Source organism: Solanum pennellii, chromosome 4 (genome assembly GCF_001406875.1).
Source record: "Solanum pennellii chromosome 4, SPENNV200".
Classification (NCBI taxonomy): Eukaryota; Viridiplantae; Streptophyta; class Magnoliopsida; order Solanales; family Solanaceae; genus Solanum; species Solanum pennellii.
The window spans coordinates 49733602-49751333 of NC_028640.1; the positions used below are offsets into that span (position 1 = coordinate 49733602).

The 17732-nt window shown below is 32.2% G+C and overlaps 1 protein-coding gene across 4 annotated transcripts in view; it reads right to left on the reverse strand.

Annotated features, from left to right (window-relative positions):
* Positions 1-10719, reverse strand: part of LOC107017889 (aminodeoxychorismate synthase, chloroplastic) — a 13827-nt gene extending 3108 nt beyond the window's left edge. The window contains exons 1-12 of one of the 4 annotated variants that reach the window (XM_027916389.1): positions 10587-10715; positions 9715-9787; positions 9189-9555; positions 7403-7534; positions 6872-6939; positions 4494-4558; positions 2963-3029; positions 1607-1861; positions 1400-1526; positions 853-1127; positions 344-423; positions 124-226 (exon numbers count right to left, since the gene is read on the reverse strand). In XM_027916389.1, coding sequence (XP_027772190.1) covers positions 124-226; positions 344-423; positions 853-1127; positions 1400-1526; positions 1607-1861; positions 2963-3029; positions 4494-4558; positions 6872-6939; positions 7403-7534; positions 9189-9513 — 1497 coding nt within the window. In that variant the 5' untranslated portion in view covers positions 9514-9555; positions 9715-9787; positions 10587-10715. Of the gene's footprint in view, positions 1-123; positions 227-343; positions 424-852; positions 1128-1399; positions 1527-1606; positions 1862-2962; positions 3030-4493; positions 4559-6871; positions 6940-7402; positions 7535-9188; positions 9556-9714; positions 9788-10445 lie in introns of all 4 variants that reach the window. The other 3 variants (XM_015218169.2, XM_015218172.2, XM_015218173.1) reach the window with 3 other exon arrangements.
* Between the last annotated feature and the right edge of the window lie 7013 nt (positions 10720-17732).

Here is a 17732-nt window from a genome sequence, read left to right on the forward strand (position 1 = left end):
GGGGTAGGACTTGTTCTGCACCACTTTAACTCTGGACTACTGATTGAGGTGGTGATCTCGATTTCAGCAACACAGAGAAAATTATTTTTAAGGAAAAAAAAAAAGAAAACTGGAATACACTACCTTATTTAAATAATCAAAAAATCCATCTTCCAAAAATTTAGAAATAACATGACCATTAGAATCTTCAACTGATAGATGGCCACCTCCTTTACACATTCTGTCACTGAAAATGTAAGGTGACGTGTTATTATTGAAACAATGTAGCATTCAAACAGAGATCGATTGAGAAACAACAAGGTCTCAAGTAAGGCATTCAGGCAACATTTGAAGAGATTCTCACCTTCGATTTGACAACCTAAAACTAAGTTGCTTCCAGAGGGAGCCACCCTTTCCCCCCATAAAGGAAAATCTAGCCCTTCCCTGAATACCACAGGTGTATCATGGTTAGAAGGAAAAAGATGAGGGGAATGCCTCATAAGCAAAGTAGCCATCCACAAAAAAAAAAAAAGGACAAACAATTTATGAGATGAGAATTCACAAGACGAGAGATTGTTTTTATGCTGTCTCAACAGAAATCTACCCTCTACTTTCCATTTCGTAAACAAATTAGCAACTATCATAATTAATTAATGCAACTGATTTTCTTGCTTTCAAATTGACACAATCATGGGAATAATTGCTTTTGTTTTAATTGATAAAAGCAGGTAGAGGACACAGAACCTGAGAGAGAAACAAAGAAGAAATTTAAACAAAATGAAAGAAAGATATGGCATCTTTGATGCAACTCAGAGACAAACAAAAACAGTTAACACGAATGGTACTGAAATTGATAGCTGGAGAGGAAAAGACCTTCTCTATTGAAGAGCTATCCAGCCAAAAACTGTTTTTAGCCTTTTGATCTCCAAATAGTTCACAGAAAATATTATCCGCGCCACCAACTTGGCTCGCAGAGCAATCAAGTTTTTTCCATGTCATCTTCAAAAATTTTACACTGTGACCTGGATGTGATAGATTTAAGGTTCCATCCACTTCGGCAGTTCTCCTCTCAATCAATTTATTCACCAGATGCCCACGTCTTGCAACACTTCGGGACAGCGGGTCTAAATTAGGCACCTGCACGCATGCTAAGTAAATTTTACCACTCAGAGTAAATGTGGGGACAGTCTACTGAAACAGAACAGGAAAAGCTGAAAGCATTTATATGCTGATTTAGGAGTCACAATGATAAATAGAAAACAAGAGAATCTCAAAACTGACTATAACAGAAAGAAAAAATCCATACGCCTAAAGTTCTCTAAGTAGACAAATAATTCAATGCCAAGAAAAGGACTCAAAGAGACAATAGAGACTAAATAGGCAGCTCCTCTGAACTATCTCTATTTTATAGAGCAGTTACCAGCATAATGAGCCCTTCTTTCATTGATGGAGGTTGACGTCAGCAGGAGCCAATAATCCTCTGTGATTTTCCGGAAATTCTTGAAAAGCTGTCTTCCGTAACATGTTGCGACACTTTCTGGGTGGAACTGGTAGCAGAGACAAAATTGATGTTACATATTAGTGAAACAGGACCAAATTCTCATTCAAAGTGAATGACCAAACTCACCTGCAATCCATAGTGAGGCCTACTAGAATGCATGATACCCATGAGGACTTTTCCACCTTGCACATCCTTTGAATCATCTGATAACTCCGACATCCCATTAAAAATATCTTTATTTTCTTTGGACGCATTTAAGAATGAATTGGATCGTTTGACACCGTGGAAAGGGAGTGTCTCAGCTGTTGAGGTCCAAGCTATAGGAATGAGTTCCTTCGGAAGTGATTTCGGGTCTATTACAAGGGAATGGTACCGTACCACCTGAAATGTGTCAATAAAGTTCAACCAAGATAAAATAAACTACTTATGCTGGCTTCTGCAGTTTTCATCTTCTCTTTATGATTCAATTCACTGAAACATAATGAATGTTCTATATTTATAGATCAACATAAAGCTTCAGGTACCAAAATGCCAAAACTTCAGTACTAGCACCGGCATAAGTAAAAGCAGTCAGTCAGTCAGTCACTTAAAGCGATGAATCGATGTGAAGTGGGAGATTCACTTCATGTGGGTGAAGTGAAGCAACTTAGAAAACAAGCACTTCAGATAGTAAGACACGTAGACATTCAAGCTAGAACCAATCACTTCTTTGATTTTGACTATGAAAGCTACAGTGTCAAATATTATTGCTATCTTGAAACTAGTTTTCCAGTTTAGGTATATTTCAATTAATGTTTTCTTCTCTCATTTACAACACATCTTCTTATAGTTTTCTTGATTCTCAATATGCTTTGTTCTTCTTTTTCTTCTTCTCTGTGTATCTTTTACTTCTACTACTTTGGTTTGGGGCTTCTGTTCAGCTTTTCTATCCTGTTCTTTCTTGATGTCAATGATTTTGTTTCTCTTTTTCTTGTTTGTTCCCTAATTTTCTCCAATTCTTTATTTATAGGCTAAACATAGGACAATAATAAAGTATCAAATGGTATGATTTGCAGCATGGTATTATCCAAAGAAGGTAGGGAAGCTCTTATTAAGAGCACATTATCAAGCATCCCCACAGATTTCATGTTCTTGTTCCTTGCTCCATCTTTGTCACAAGAAAGTTATACTCCATGCTAGCACTTCATCTTACTGCTGGATGAGAATGTGTATGCTTTCCTGTGCATGTCTAACCGCAAACAGCAAACTAGAGTTTGACTAAAGTTCTTAATCACTCATATGGGTGCTGGGAAAAGTTAAAAACACCCATGATTCCCATGTTGTTTGAAGTTTATCAACTAAATGATGTTTTATAGTCTTCTAAAATCTAAAATCAATAGAAATTTTGAGGAAAAAAAATGTGAAGAAACCAAGCCAGCATTTCAAATTGACTTACATGTCTCATCACAACAAAAGAACTGAACAAACTCATATTGAACTGACCTTAAATCCAGAACTTCTTCCTGAAGGAATTTCATGGAATAACTGACAACCATTGTGCTCAATATCGCTGCAAGGTAAAGAAAGAAGACATTTTGAAAAAGAAAATGTAATGAGTCACCAAAAAACAACCACAGTTATCCAGCAGAAAATTTCTTTTCAAGACTTTACTAACGTGAAAACCACAAATGAGGAGTAAGAATGCTAAGCTCCTAACTCTGATTTCCGGACACTAGGAAACCTTCTCTTGGAGACCTATAAGGGCCCGTTTGGATGGGCTTAATAAAAGCAGCTTTAAAAAAGTACTTTTGGAAGTGCTGAAACTTATTTTTAAAATAAGCAGTTATGCGTTTGGATAAAAGTGCTGAAGTTAAAAAAAAAGTTGTTGATGTGTTTGGCAAATAAGTGCTGATAAACAGCTTTTTAAATCAAAATGTCTGAAATACCCTTAAAAGCTGTTAACATAATAAAAGTTAATTAATTTATATTTTACAGCCATAAATAATTATATTTTTCTATCATTCACATATTTCTTTCTCATCACAAATTATTTATAAGAGGAATATAAACTTATTATAGATTTTAAAGATATACAATTTGAATAGATTAAAGAACGATTTAAGATTTTATTTAGTTTCATCCATAGGTAATAATAATTGTCATCATTCACATATTTCTTTATTATCACAAATTATTTATAAGATGAATATAAATTTTTATTTAAGTTATATGTGCAACTTATTTTACATTTTATTAATATATAATTTGAGTAGATCACTTGAAAGATTTAAGATTTATTTTATTTTCATTCATTAGTAATAGTAATTGTCTATCATCCACACGTGAAAAGGGAAAAATAGAAGAAAGAGATGTTAGGGTTATGTGGGTAATTTGGAGATTGTATAAAAATATTAAGGGCAAAAAGGTAAAAATGTGGTCAACTTAAAACAGCTTATAAGCTGGAGAAAAAAAACACCCCTACCCCAGCTTTTAACTTTTGGCTTAAAATAAGTTTTTTTTAACTTAAAATAAGTTATTTTGAGTATTGCCAAACAGCTAAATAAGTCAAAAACCAGCTTTTAAGTCAGTTTGACCAGCTTTTAAGCTTAGCCAAACAGGCTCTAAGTGTGTTTCTTTATTAAGAAGGAACCTACAAGTGTTTTCGACAAACTATTAATATATCGGTTTCAGTTTTTGAAGTCTCCACAACATATGTGTGTTCTTTCAGAAGGAACCTGTAATTGTTTTCAACAAACCTTTTTTTATAGGCAAGGTAGCATGAAAGTTACGCAAGATTTGGACCAATGACCTTCAAGTCAACTTTGAACACCCTTCACCGCTGAGCTAGCACTATAAGTTGTTCAACAAACTATAAAAATCTTGGTTTCAATTTATGATGTCTCCACATATCACCATCTTATATGCATATTTTTATGACAGTATTTTTTTGTTTCAAATGATCATTAGTTAATGTAACACCATAAAAGAAAAGAAGAAGAAAAAAACATGAACACTTAAAACATAGATCATATACCTCAAACGACCATGGAAAGGTTCAGGTGCATGTACAACTTCAGCACCATGCACATATCCCAATGCCTGTTGAATCATGTAAAAGTCAAGTACACACTTTAGATCCTATATAAAAATCTACAAAAACATGTCTAGAGGCTTGTAACATGCATAGACTGTATCACCTACACATCTAAGATGAATATCTATGATTTATTTCATGGGGATGAGTGAGGTGCTCAACAAGATCTACTACCACACTTGGGGACTGAACATTTGAAGACTTTGATCAGAAATCTCTCAACCTTTATTCATTTCGCCATTTCGTTGTTATGTATTGAATATTTAAGGGTGTGGTCTTTTTATTCCATACTTGAATCTTGTTTATGGATATATTTTATGATTTAAGTTTCGATTAAATCTCTTGTTTTGCTTATGTATTGAATGATTCTTATTCTTAATGAAGTGAATTAGTTGTTTCTTTAAATTATTCTTGTTCTTTAATGTTTCTAAGGGGAGTAGCTAACCCTAGGACTCACCCATTTACATTGATTAGAGTTCAAGAGAGGAACATAGAGGGTGGAAAAGATTGATTGACAAGAATTTGGGGCATTAAACCTCAGTTCGAGCTAGAGATAGGAGAAATGCTTGTAGCCACATTCAGGTGTTTTTAATGCTCTTAATTGAGCTAGAGACAGCCAATTAGGTAGTCTTGTTACTGTCCAAGAGGAACTAATACAGAATTGTTTTCAGAGACTAATCAACACAAACTCACTCTTTTTGTAAAATCGTTAAATACATTGGATCTTTACTTGAGAGTGGTTTCCTTGTATCCATGTTTGTGGCCATTGATCATTTTACTTGCTTTCTAGGTTAGTTTATATTTCCTCATTAGTTACAATTTTCTCAAAAACTCTAAATATTATTAAGTATATGGCTATGTGTATTTTGTAATTATATTGCATATGACCATGTACACTTCCTCTCATTGAGGAGTGGATTTGGGCGTTAGCACCTATATAGGCAAAAACAGTACATAGAAAGTATCATACTAGTACTCCACCAGCTCAAGACACCAGCTAGTACCAATAGTTCAAAGGGAATAAGCAGATAAGCATCCAAATCCAAGATATATATACCTTGGTTCTGAAAAAGACAGGGCTATTTACTGCTACTGACTACCCGAGTGTTACACAGTAGAAGCCTTTGTTTCAATTTTCCATTACCCTCTTATATAAGACAATCCCAAACATCCACATTAATTGAAGACCAAATGTGGCAGTGTTAAAAGTAGAACCCAACAAACATTGAGTAATTAATTGGTATACAACTTCTACCATTTCAGAAGCTTTATACAATTGGATAACAAAGAATCAGAAGCAAAACTAATTAAAGAAAGCTGGTATTCCAATATTCTGCACTATCTAGCGACCTTTTGATTTTCTACAATCAAATTGTAAGAACAATAAGCCTCTGCCCTGTTGTTGCCCATCATATTTGCCATAGAAATGAGAAAACCACATCACTGGAACTTGCAAGTTTAATTTTCATACAAGTATAAAGGACAGGAAAACATCACTCAGCACTTTCAATTAATCTACCTCACTAAACATAAGCCAATACCTTATATAGACACATTATAGGACCTGGCAGCCTCAAGCCCAAAGAAGAAACGAAGGACCAGATTAATGTAAATATGCTTGCAAGAGGATAACCAACCAAGAAGCCTGACTTGTATGGCTTAAGGTTATCAATCGACATACTGTGTTAGTACTTGATTTGTCGGCAAAGAGGGGCAACATAGTAAGCTTTTGCAACATATTCCCTTATAGATTGTATCTCATGCAGTAAAACAGAATTATCACATGTGACATGTCAATACTGATATCTAGCTGGCAACATGCTGAAATTGGCACCTTAAACTAAAATCATGTTGTTAAGCCTTCACCATAATAAAGCTATAAACAGCACTATTAGCCTGCTGGTAAGGAAATATGGAGTAACATGCAAGAAGCAAAAATTTTGAAGATCAAACAAATATATTGTTTAATGACAAATAAAATATTATGCAACCATAGTCAATCCTCGTATTGTGAACTACTTTCTATATTGTGAATGACATAAGGTGACAAGACTTCTGAAATACCAATTTCCATAAGTTTATTTCTTAACAATTAACTATCAACTACTTATAATTTTTTATCTCATAAAAACTGTAATTTGTCCCTACAATCAACAATAATTACATTTTAGTGAAGGTTTGAGAAGTACCAAAGGAGACAACAGAATAGCAAGACAGGCTACACAAGTTAGCAGGTGCAAACTTGATCAAACAGATCTCATGCAAAATCATTTGTTAAAGAATGAAAAAGTACAGACATATATAAATGGATACATTACCTGGTGACCAAGGCAGACGCCTAGTATCGGGATATCAATGCATTCAAGCAAGAGCCTCAGGCAAATTCCTGAAAACATAGGTATAAGGCATGAAAGGCAACTTGTGACAACCATAACAAGCAAGTGAAGTTGAAGCTAAACAAAACATAGATAGTCAACATCCACACCAATATTATGATATTGGAAGGTTTTCAAGTTAATGACATCAAGCTCTAAGACTAAGCAGAACTACATACACTCTTGTTAATGACATCAAGCTCTAAGATTAAGCAGAACCATTCATACTCTTGTAAGTTACCTCATCTAGGACAATAAAGAAGCCACATTGGCAAGTCATTGTTTCGAATGAACAAAAATACACATGAAATAGAATATAAGGCACTTAGAATCAGGTTTCGAAGGCAAGGATGGATGACCAATATGCTGATCCCAACAAGTTAATGCATCTAAGTGCAAAATAATAACAAGATTTATCTTGTCCTAGACAAGGAAAAGAGAGTGATCATTTGGTTTCAGGAGTCCAAGTCAAACCTATATCTGATGGACATGTTGGAGAGCCAGGACCAGGTGATATAACAATATTGTCAAACGTCCTTTCTTCGTACAGGTAATGATAAACTTCTTTCCATGTCCACTCATCATTTCGAATCACCACCGGAGGCACTAACATAACCAAAAATTAAAAGAAAAAATGTCAGACATCATAAACTCATGTCAATGCTATGAAATTCAGGGGAAAGATTGGAAAATTACACACTCAAAGATGACTTTGTGCTAGATGATTAATGCAAGTGACAACCCGCAACCAAAATTTCCAAAATACAACAGAACATGAAGGAATCTAAAACTAATGTTTTTGTTCTAATAAGTGCATAATGACAACAGTCATCAATTTATCAGAATATACAATCTAGAAGCAACCAAATATCAGGAAAAGCCATCAGAAAAACAAAGCTAAACTTGAGAATCTAAAAAGTAGCCCTTTTCTTCTTCAATATTCAAAAAAGAGAGTCCAAATCTGTTGAAACAAGAAAACTGGCCACCTACAGATAATTTTGCAGATTTTCACTACTACTATGGAAGTAAAGCCCACGCCCTCAGCTTACAGTGTGTTCATGTTATTCTCATCATATCATCCTAAAGCATATTTCCCATTCTACAGTTTACAATACAAAGCACTAATGGAACTTCATAATTACAAAATGATCAGCTCCCACAAATTATTCCTTTTAATAGCTAGGTGTAAAGCGTACAGATCACTAAAAATTAAATTACAAAGTTATGAGTTACGCTTTCTCAATTTTTCTCAAGAAAGGGGGAAAAGATAAAAATTGAATAGAAGAGAGAGATGAGGAACTTCCATTCTCGAGGTTCTAAAAAGATAAAAGTAGGTTTTTTTCCATGTCGTAAGAAAGAAAAACAATCCTTAAATTCAAGCTGGAACCAACTTGAGGCCTATCATAGACAGGCAGAAGGGGAGGCTTAGCAACTTAAGGTGTGATGAGAAGGAAGATTTTCAAATCCTACCTTTACTCCGGCTGAATGTAGCACAAAATATATTTACACGAAGGGGACTAAAAGAGTTGTTCCTTTTAAAATTTTCTATTTCTTTGACTTATTTTACGAGGGACCAAATTGAATAAAGAAGGAATTATATGAAATGTTGCTTTATTTGCAGAACAGACAAAGAACGTCACCTACAGCTTCACATTACCACACAATTGCTGTCACATTTGCTTGAACTCTATGTTTCGCAGCTTAGATACAGAGATTTACTCCTAGACAAGTTTTATACTAAATGGGAAAGAAAGCACTGAATCTCTGGGGATATCTAGTTTCTGTATTTGCCCAAAGCTAATGATACTTCTCTTTGGGATGGGGTGGGGGTCTCTCAAGGAAGAAAGTGAAGGGAACATATAGAAATGTAGCAATAGGTCTACTCAAGATAGTAATTTCCACTTCACGAAGTAATGTTGGTCAAAAAACTAGTTCTTGTCCAAGAGAACTACATTTTATCAACAGAGAACGTGGAAGTATTTTATATTTTATATGTATCAAAATACAGAGACATCAAACTGTAACTGCTAAATACAGACCTGAAAAGGCAGAAGGAATAGACATACTACCACATTTAGAGGAGTAGATATATAAATCATTGGAATAAGTCAATAAAAGGAAACTGACTCATATCAACTTCAATACAAAGAAGTTATGACAAGCTGAGTGAATTGATAGTTCAAGTTTTTTTATTTTATTAAATTGATGGTAAAAGTTATGCCAGAGAACTCGTAAACAATGTATAATAGAGAGAGCTTACTTCCATTAATGATTGAGAGCTCTTGGAATATATTGTAAGTGTAACTGTCATAGTTGTCAATTAGTAGTGTGCGCACAAATTCTAACTTCGGAACTGGCTCATGTAAAAACTTTTTTCTTGTACCCGATACATCCAAATGTCCAGGCACCAAATGACTTGAAATAAATACCTTCCTTTCCTTACGGTTATATTTTTGGAGTGCATCTATCATACCAATCTTCTCAAAAGGTTCAGGTGCTAAAAGAAAATATTTTCTGGTTTGAAGATTTTGGCAGCAGGAAGAGGCAACCATAAATGATGATGACGAAGACATGGCAGAATTCATTTATGCTTGTAATGAAACCGCAGGTTCACCAACCAAATCCCTCTGCAAAACATAAGATGTGGAAGTCAGAGATTCTATAATCCTAAATCAATCACTTCACAAGTGATAATCAAACAGTATTTGAAAGGGCTTATGATTAAGCCACATATCACATTTTATTGGAACATAAACCAAACACACAATACAGGAAACAAGACCGACCATCGTGATTAGAATGATTTAGCAAAGAGTTAACAGGTACTTGCAAACACACTCTTGTCATACCTCCTGCATTCTGCAGAGAATAGTCACTGAAGTTATGCAGATACTAAATTTTGGCATAAAATTAGATAGTCTTTCAATTCCTTTAAATTCCGGACTGTTCACAAGACAATAGTGACAACATAATTTACAGCTAAGTTGCTCGGACTCTCCGAAAATGCTGCCGCACCCATGTTGGATCCTTCAAAAATATACTATTTTTGGAGGATCGTGCATCCGTCGGCATTTTTGAGAGTCTGCGACATAGATTTACGGTTCCACGAAACTTCCTACTGTAACAACACTTATACTGGGTAGACAGAACTTTTGAAATTAAGCAGACTTTTAGGAATAAACCAAGGTGCCAAGAAGTGTTTTTCTTTTCTTTTTTTGCTCTCTTAAAAATGCAAACTGCCAAAATACTTACATCCTTTCATTTAGCTATACACCAAAACTACTGAAAAGTAAAGACATTGCAGAAACCCATTCCCATGCTAGGAATTCTAAAAAAACAAACGTCCATAGATCAATCAAACTTTCTAAAATTTAAGACTAACTACGATTTAAACAACTCATCTAAAAGACAGGGCAGTCTTTTATAGGTGACAAACAGACAAAAAGATAAAAACATGTTCAAGAAATTCCATAATTCAATATTTGACATTTTTTTCGCAGAAAAAAGCAATACATACAATAATAATGTTTTCACTAACACGCAAAAATAGGCATGAAGCCAAGAAGCAGATCTCATTAATGAAGTTAACAGATCCGAAAACGTTTGGTGCAGAAATCACTTGTTTTTCAAATTCCTTTTTTTGGGTTTTTTCACTTACCGGTTTGGTGGGTTGGCGGAAGTGGTGGGGTTGAGCAAAGAATGATGAGATTGAATGGAGTGGAAAACAGACACACATTGGTGAGTGTGCAACCACAAGATTTTCAAAGGCTGAGGCGGCGCGCAACTTTCTACTCTCTCTTCGATTAATTTAAAATAGGAAAGCTTACATAAATATACTATAAATAAAAAGAAATTTATTATTTTTAGTAATAATATTTTTTTTACTTTTATTATTTTTAATATATTTATAATATATTTTTAATTTATATTACAAAAAATCAATTTATTATTTATATATAACAAATTTTTTTTTGATAGATAATATATTTATCACATATTTTAATACACATATATTACAATGTATCAACTTCTTATCAAACAAGCATTATATATTTTTAAAAATAGCTATAATACACATATATCGCATACTTAATTCACTTTTAATACATATTGCAGATTTAACACAGTATTGATATAAATTGTAATAAATAAAAAGTTATCGCTAAAATCAGTAATTATTCATTAAAATGTATTCATTCAAGTAATTTTTCCTTCAAAATATTAAAAATGACTTATAAAAAGTTGGCAAGTTAACCCACCTCTATTTTACTCTGCATTCTCTATATTTGGAGACTAAAATAGAGAATGGACACTCCAAATCACTCACTATTCTTCAAATTTAGAGAGTCAAATATTAGTTCGCCAACTCTCTATTTTACTTTTGTAATATTTTATTATTATTTTCATTACTTTACTATTAACATATTATTTTATATATAGTTTCATTAATTAAATATCTAATATTCATGATTCTTTTTAAATGAAATATAATATTGTTAAAAATATATTATTTAATATATACTATCTTAATTTCAAATAATATATTTTTTATCATTTTCATCAATAACAAAATTTTATTTTATTATTAATATTCATTATAAAGAATACACAAAATTAAATGTTATGATGAAAAATTTAATTTAAATACAAGATAACAATACAATAGATAACATAACAATTTAAATATAAAATAAAATACAATGCATAACATAATAATTAATTCGCGATGAAACAAGAATCATGTTGAAAAGATGTGGAACGTGCAATCGGAGTTTTGCAATTATTGCAAAACCGTCACGTTTTTGGAGAAAAGAAGTGCTACATGATATAATCTACATGTATTATACTACACAACGTGATAATTGAGGATGAACGTGATCTTAATGCACCAATTCAAGATGTCGTAGAGGCTCCAACTCCAACGACAGAAATGGTGGTAGAAGAAAAAATTAAGGACAAAATCGCTCATTTTGAACTCCGTAATACATTAATAGAGCATTTATGGGAGAAACGTAATAATTTCAAAAATTAAGTGTTTATGTAATAATTGTGTAATCGTATTTCACTTTTATTTGAATTTGTTCATTAATTTATACATAATATAATATTTTTCGTGCAATTATGGTATTTAAAAGTTTAGAATAAAATATAATTTATATTAAATAAAAAATTAAAAAAATAAAATTTTGTATCACATGAAAATTATATAAAGTAATTATAAGGAAAAAAAATAAATGATTTTTATTAGAAATAAGAATAAAAAGAATTAATAATATAATATTAAGGAGAGAGAAAAAAGATTCTTTTTAGAGAGTAAAATAGAGAATTGGGTTAGAGTTGATTGTCTGAAAAAATAGAAAACTCTATATTTGGAGAGTAAAATAGAGTATAGGGTTGGAGATGCCCTTAAAATAAGGTATTCCTCTACTTTTTATTTTCTCACTAAAAAAGTTTGACTTTTTAAAAAGATTTTTTTCTTCAAGTTAAGTCAATCGGGCTAATAGTCATAAATTTTAAAAGAAACATTTGAAATTTCAAAGAAATACTTATAATTTATAGAGAAAAGATATAAACTTATAGCTAAAGTTATTCTGAATTTTTAAAAGAGGTACATAATTACCCCATTCAACTATAACATTTTCTTTAAAAAAGACACCGAGATTTTACAAAGGTTCTAATACCTCCTTATTCTTATTCGGCATGGATTTATTACCTCCTTGTGATCCTACGTGGCACCTAGAATGTATTTCACTCGCCACTAGCGAGTGAGATAAGTAAAAAATAATAATTTTATTTGTTTCATTATTTATTTAATTAGAAATATGATTTTCTTTTTTACTTTATTTGATTTATCATATATTTTCAATTCGGACCTATCAATACTGATGATGAAGCTGCATATGAAAAATAAATTGGCGGCGATGGAAAATTTCTCCTTCTATCTCATTCTTTTACTATTTCAACGACATAAATTCTTTGCATTTGAAAATATGCTAATTATATTGTTAATATTTATATAATGAAGCAAAAGACACAAAAAAAAAAGAATTTCTTTTACCCAGAAGACCAAGTTTTCAAAGTTGACTTCTATTTAGTTGGGGAGAATGAAATCGAAGAGGTTATTGAAAAGAAAAAGAAATGAAAGCGGAATTAAGTGGTAAGGAAAGATCGAAAAGGGTTGGTGGGGAGATTGACGGCTATGAAAAATGACGTGAGGGAGAATCGTAGGGGACATGTTCACAAATATCCTATCTGAATTAGAGAGAAGGTTTCAATTTTTGCAGATAACATCTTAATTTTGAGAAAAAAATCGACGTCGACAATGTACACAAAAAGAAAATTAATCTTTGAACAAAATAGAGGAAATTTTGCTTAGCCATTGATTTGATAGAGTTTTTTTATTTTTCAATTTCAATTTTAATCTGCTCAGCAAATGATTGAGATGGTGTTATTGAGCGGCGACTATGTGAGAGAATGGCCGGCGGCGGTGAAGAGGAGGGTTTAGGGTTACCTGCAGCTGAAAAGAAAGAAGAGGAAAAGACAACTTATTTATTTATTTAAAAAATAACATATATGAAAATAAAAAATAAAAAGAATTAACAGGTGGTAAGTAATAATTGGTGTGTGTATGCACTTTCTTCATTATACTTGGGGTTGGACAAAAAAATGAGATAGTCTTAACACTTTTAAATGGTTTAAGGGGATGTTAAGACCTTTGCAAAGTTTCAGTGTCTTTTTAGAAAAAGTGTTATAGTTGAATGGGGTAATTATGTATTTTCTCTTTTTAAAAAGATACATTAACTATGTGGACGTTCGATTATCTCCTAAATAATTTAAAACTGATATTATTATTTTATTTTTTGTTCACCTTGCATAAAGGAGTGTATGCACTCTCCTGAAAAATGTGAGTAGGGGTGTCAAAAGAATATGAAAAACTGATCGAACCTAATCGAACTAAACTGATTTATGTCATTTTTTTGATAAAATTTGTGAACTTTTATTTAAGTTTATAACCATCCGAACAACTGAGATTGTCTTCTTAATTTATGAAAAAAAAATTAAAATTTTTGTGAACCGACTAAATAAACTTATGTGTATGTAAATATATTTTAGGGAAAAGGTTCAAAATTACCCCTCAACTTTGTTTATTGGTTGACTTTACCTTTGCCGTTAAAAGCAAGTTATTTTTACCCCTGCCGTCAATAAACTTAACAAATATACCCCTCCTTAAATGAAAAGCCCCAAATCAATTAAAATTATCCAATTTTAATTAAAATTTAATTTTAACTCGACCCGACCCACTTAATAAAATAACTCATTTTTTTTACCCAAATCAACTTCAGTGTAAAAACGAAATTTTGTGTTCTATTTGCTTTTATTAATGCTGAAAGTGTAGACTATCTTTCTCTTTCTCTCTTTGATCTTCTTTCCAGTTTCTCCCATGCAACCTTCGTCTTTTCATTTCCTGGAACTGAGCATAATGTGAGTTATTTGTTTCTAAACTTTCGCGAGATGAACTATAGACTGTAGATGTTAAAATCTTATTTTTCTCAGTGCATAGTGTTTTTGCCTCGTTAAATCTGCAGTCCATCTAGATCTTGCGTTGTGCTTCTGTGGCACATTGTTGATGATTTTGATCAAGACAAATAAAGAAGTTTGTGAATTTCTCATCTCCAGGAGAATGTAGTGTCATATACAAATATAAACCAATTAAACATGAAATATCCAATCATTATATATGTACAACAGAAGATATAGGTGATCTTATTAAATTCCTTGCAAAATGCCACACATCATGTTAAAATGAACCATAGACTTTCTAATTTCAAATACCACAAAGTTTCTGTTTTTGTTCTTTGCCATATAAAATCAGTTATCGGTTAAGATCATAGAATTAAATAACATGAAAAATTAGTCAAATCAAGTACAAATAAGCTTCGGTTTTTGTGGTGGTGAAGGAGATTTCGGAGAGGGTGATGGCTTTGATGGTGGTGGTGGGGGAAAATAAAGTTGATTTGAATAAAAGAAATAGGTTGTTTTATCAAATGGGTTTAGTCGAGTTAAAGTGGGTAATTTAAATAAAATCGGATAATTTTAATTGATTTGGGGATTTCCATCCAAGGAGGAGTATACTTGTTAAGTTTATCGACGACAGAGGTAAATATAACTCGCTTTTAACGGCAGGGATAAAGATAATCAATAAACAAAGTTGAGGGATAATTTTAATCCTTTTCCATATATTTTATATATTAAGAATATCTTAAGTGATATAAATATATTTTATAAAGAATTTCAAATATAAATATAACATAGGTCCAAGATCTCTGATGACTAGACGACTTTGGGTCTTTGTTCTTTAATTAGCATTTAATTAGTTAAGTGTAAACTTAAAAGGTACTATTGTAGACAATAAAATTCGCATCGAAAAAACATTAATCAAGAACGAAAATATATCGCAACAATAGTATTTATTGATTTAAAGTTCAAGTGTTATAATCTTCATGATTCCTCTGATTCGCCTTTTCAAGTATAAATTCAACGGTTCTTGAGCTTGTTCTTGAATTTGTGTTGAAATTGATGATCTTGATCTTGGATTCAAGGGTTTTAGAGCTTGTTTTTGTATATTTTATGAACTTGAAATTGAAATTTACCTTGATATTGCCTTTTACTTGAATATGAGCTTGTTTTTGAATTCAGTGGTCTTGATCTTGATTTTTGGATTCGATGAACTTGATATGGACTTGAACTTGATGATCTTATTCTTGAACTTGATCTTGAATTCAAGGGCTTTGAAGCTTGTTCTTGAATCTTTGATGAACTTCAACTTGAACTTTATCTTGATCTTGACTTTCACTTGAATTTAAGGGTTTCGAGTTTGATTTTGAATCTTGTAGTCTTGATCGTTCTTGAATTCCTAAATTTGTACAGAAATTTGCGACGTTTGATCTATGAGCTTTCTCTAACTTCTTGTTAGAATCCTTGGAACATTTTTTGAATAATGAGAGATTCTATTTATAGTTTTAGAATAGAGTTGTGATAGGAACAACATTCTCTTCGCCCAATCAAATTTAAGTAACATGGGGTAGGATTTAAATAATTAACTCAATTATATTATTCCATCGTATTTATTTGGACCAATATATTCATGAATTTAATAAAATTTGGATTATTTCATAAATTTATATTGAGTAAATTTTAAATGATTACAAATGCATCATGCTTCATGTTTTATCGAGATATTTTATCTTTCAAAGACTAGGCCTGAACAATTTGAAGATTTCAACTTGCGGACTTAGAGAATTTGAAGAATTCATCCTGCAAACTTAAGAATTAGAAGATTTCAACTTGTAGGCTTAAAGAATTTGAAGACTTCAACTTGCATGCTTGAAGAATTCAAAGACTTCAACATGCCGACTTAAAAAATTTGAAAACTTCAACTTGTACACTTGAAGAATTTGAAGACTTCAACTTATAGACATGGAGTATTTGAAGACTTCGACTTGCATCTTGAAGAATTTGAAGACTTCAACTTGCAGACATGGAGCATTTGAAGATTTCAACTTGTACACTTGAAGAATTTGAAGACTTCAACTTATAGACATGGAGTATTTGAAGACTTCGACTTGCATCTTGAAGAATTTGAAGACTTCAACTTGCAGACATGGAGCATTTGAAGATTTCAACTTGTAGGATTAAGGAATTTGAAGACTTCAACTTGCAGACATGGAGCATTTGAAATCTTCAACTTGTAGGCTTGAAGAATTTGAAGACTTTAACTTATAGACATGGAGCATTTGAAGACTTCAACTTGCAGGCTTAAAGAATTTGATGACAACAACATGCAGACTTGAAGAATACGAAGGCTTCAACTTGTAGACTTAGAGATTTTGGAGACTTCAAGTTTTGAAACAACTCATACTCATATGGGTTTGCCCTCATCGAGAAACCACAATTTTAGTACAAGTATGAAGTTTGATGAAAGATTACTCATAGTTTTAACTTTCATTGGTTTTTTACACTCATTTAACGGAACTTAGAATATGGTTCTAAGCGCCTACATACCTCAGTGTAGATGATCAAGTCACAACGTAGTTCTGGGGGAGTAAGTGATTTTTACTTCTTTTATTGTTGCGTCGTACACTGTTGATACTCTTGTGGGCCTAGAGTGACATTTTGTTTATGCTCGTACCTTAAAAGGCATTTTAACTTAAATATTTAACTCTAATTTGAAGAGCTTTGTGAAATACAATTTAAGCTCGTGTTTCAAGGAGCATTTGGACCTTAAGAGTTACTCAAATTTGAAAAGCTTTATGACATATAGTTCAAGCTCATGCTTGAAGGAGTATTTCAACTTGAAGATTTAGCTAAATTTGAAGAGCTTTGTGAAATATAGTTTAAGCTCATGTTTTGAGAAGCACTTTAACTTGAAGATTTAGTTAAAATTGGAAGAGATTTGTGACGTACAATTTAAGTTCGTGTTTCAATGAGCATTTCAACTTGAAGAATTAGCTTAAATTTGAAGAGCTTTGTGGCATACAGTTTAAGATTGTACTTTGAGGAGCATTTTAACTTGAAAATTTAGGTCAAATTTGAATAGCTTTGTGGCATACAATTTAAGCTCGTGTTTCGAGGAGAATTTTAACACTAAGATTTAGCTCAAATTTAAGAGCTATGCAACCTAGAGATTTAGCTCAAAGAGTGAGCTTTTAAACTTGGAGATTTAGTTTAAATTTGAAAATCTTTGTGACTTATAGTTTAGGCTCATGCGATGAGTAGCATTGTAACTTGCAGTTTAGGCTCATGC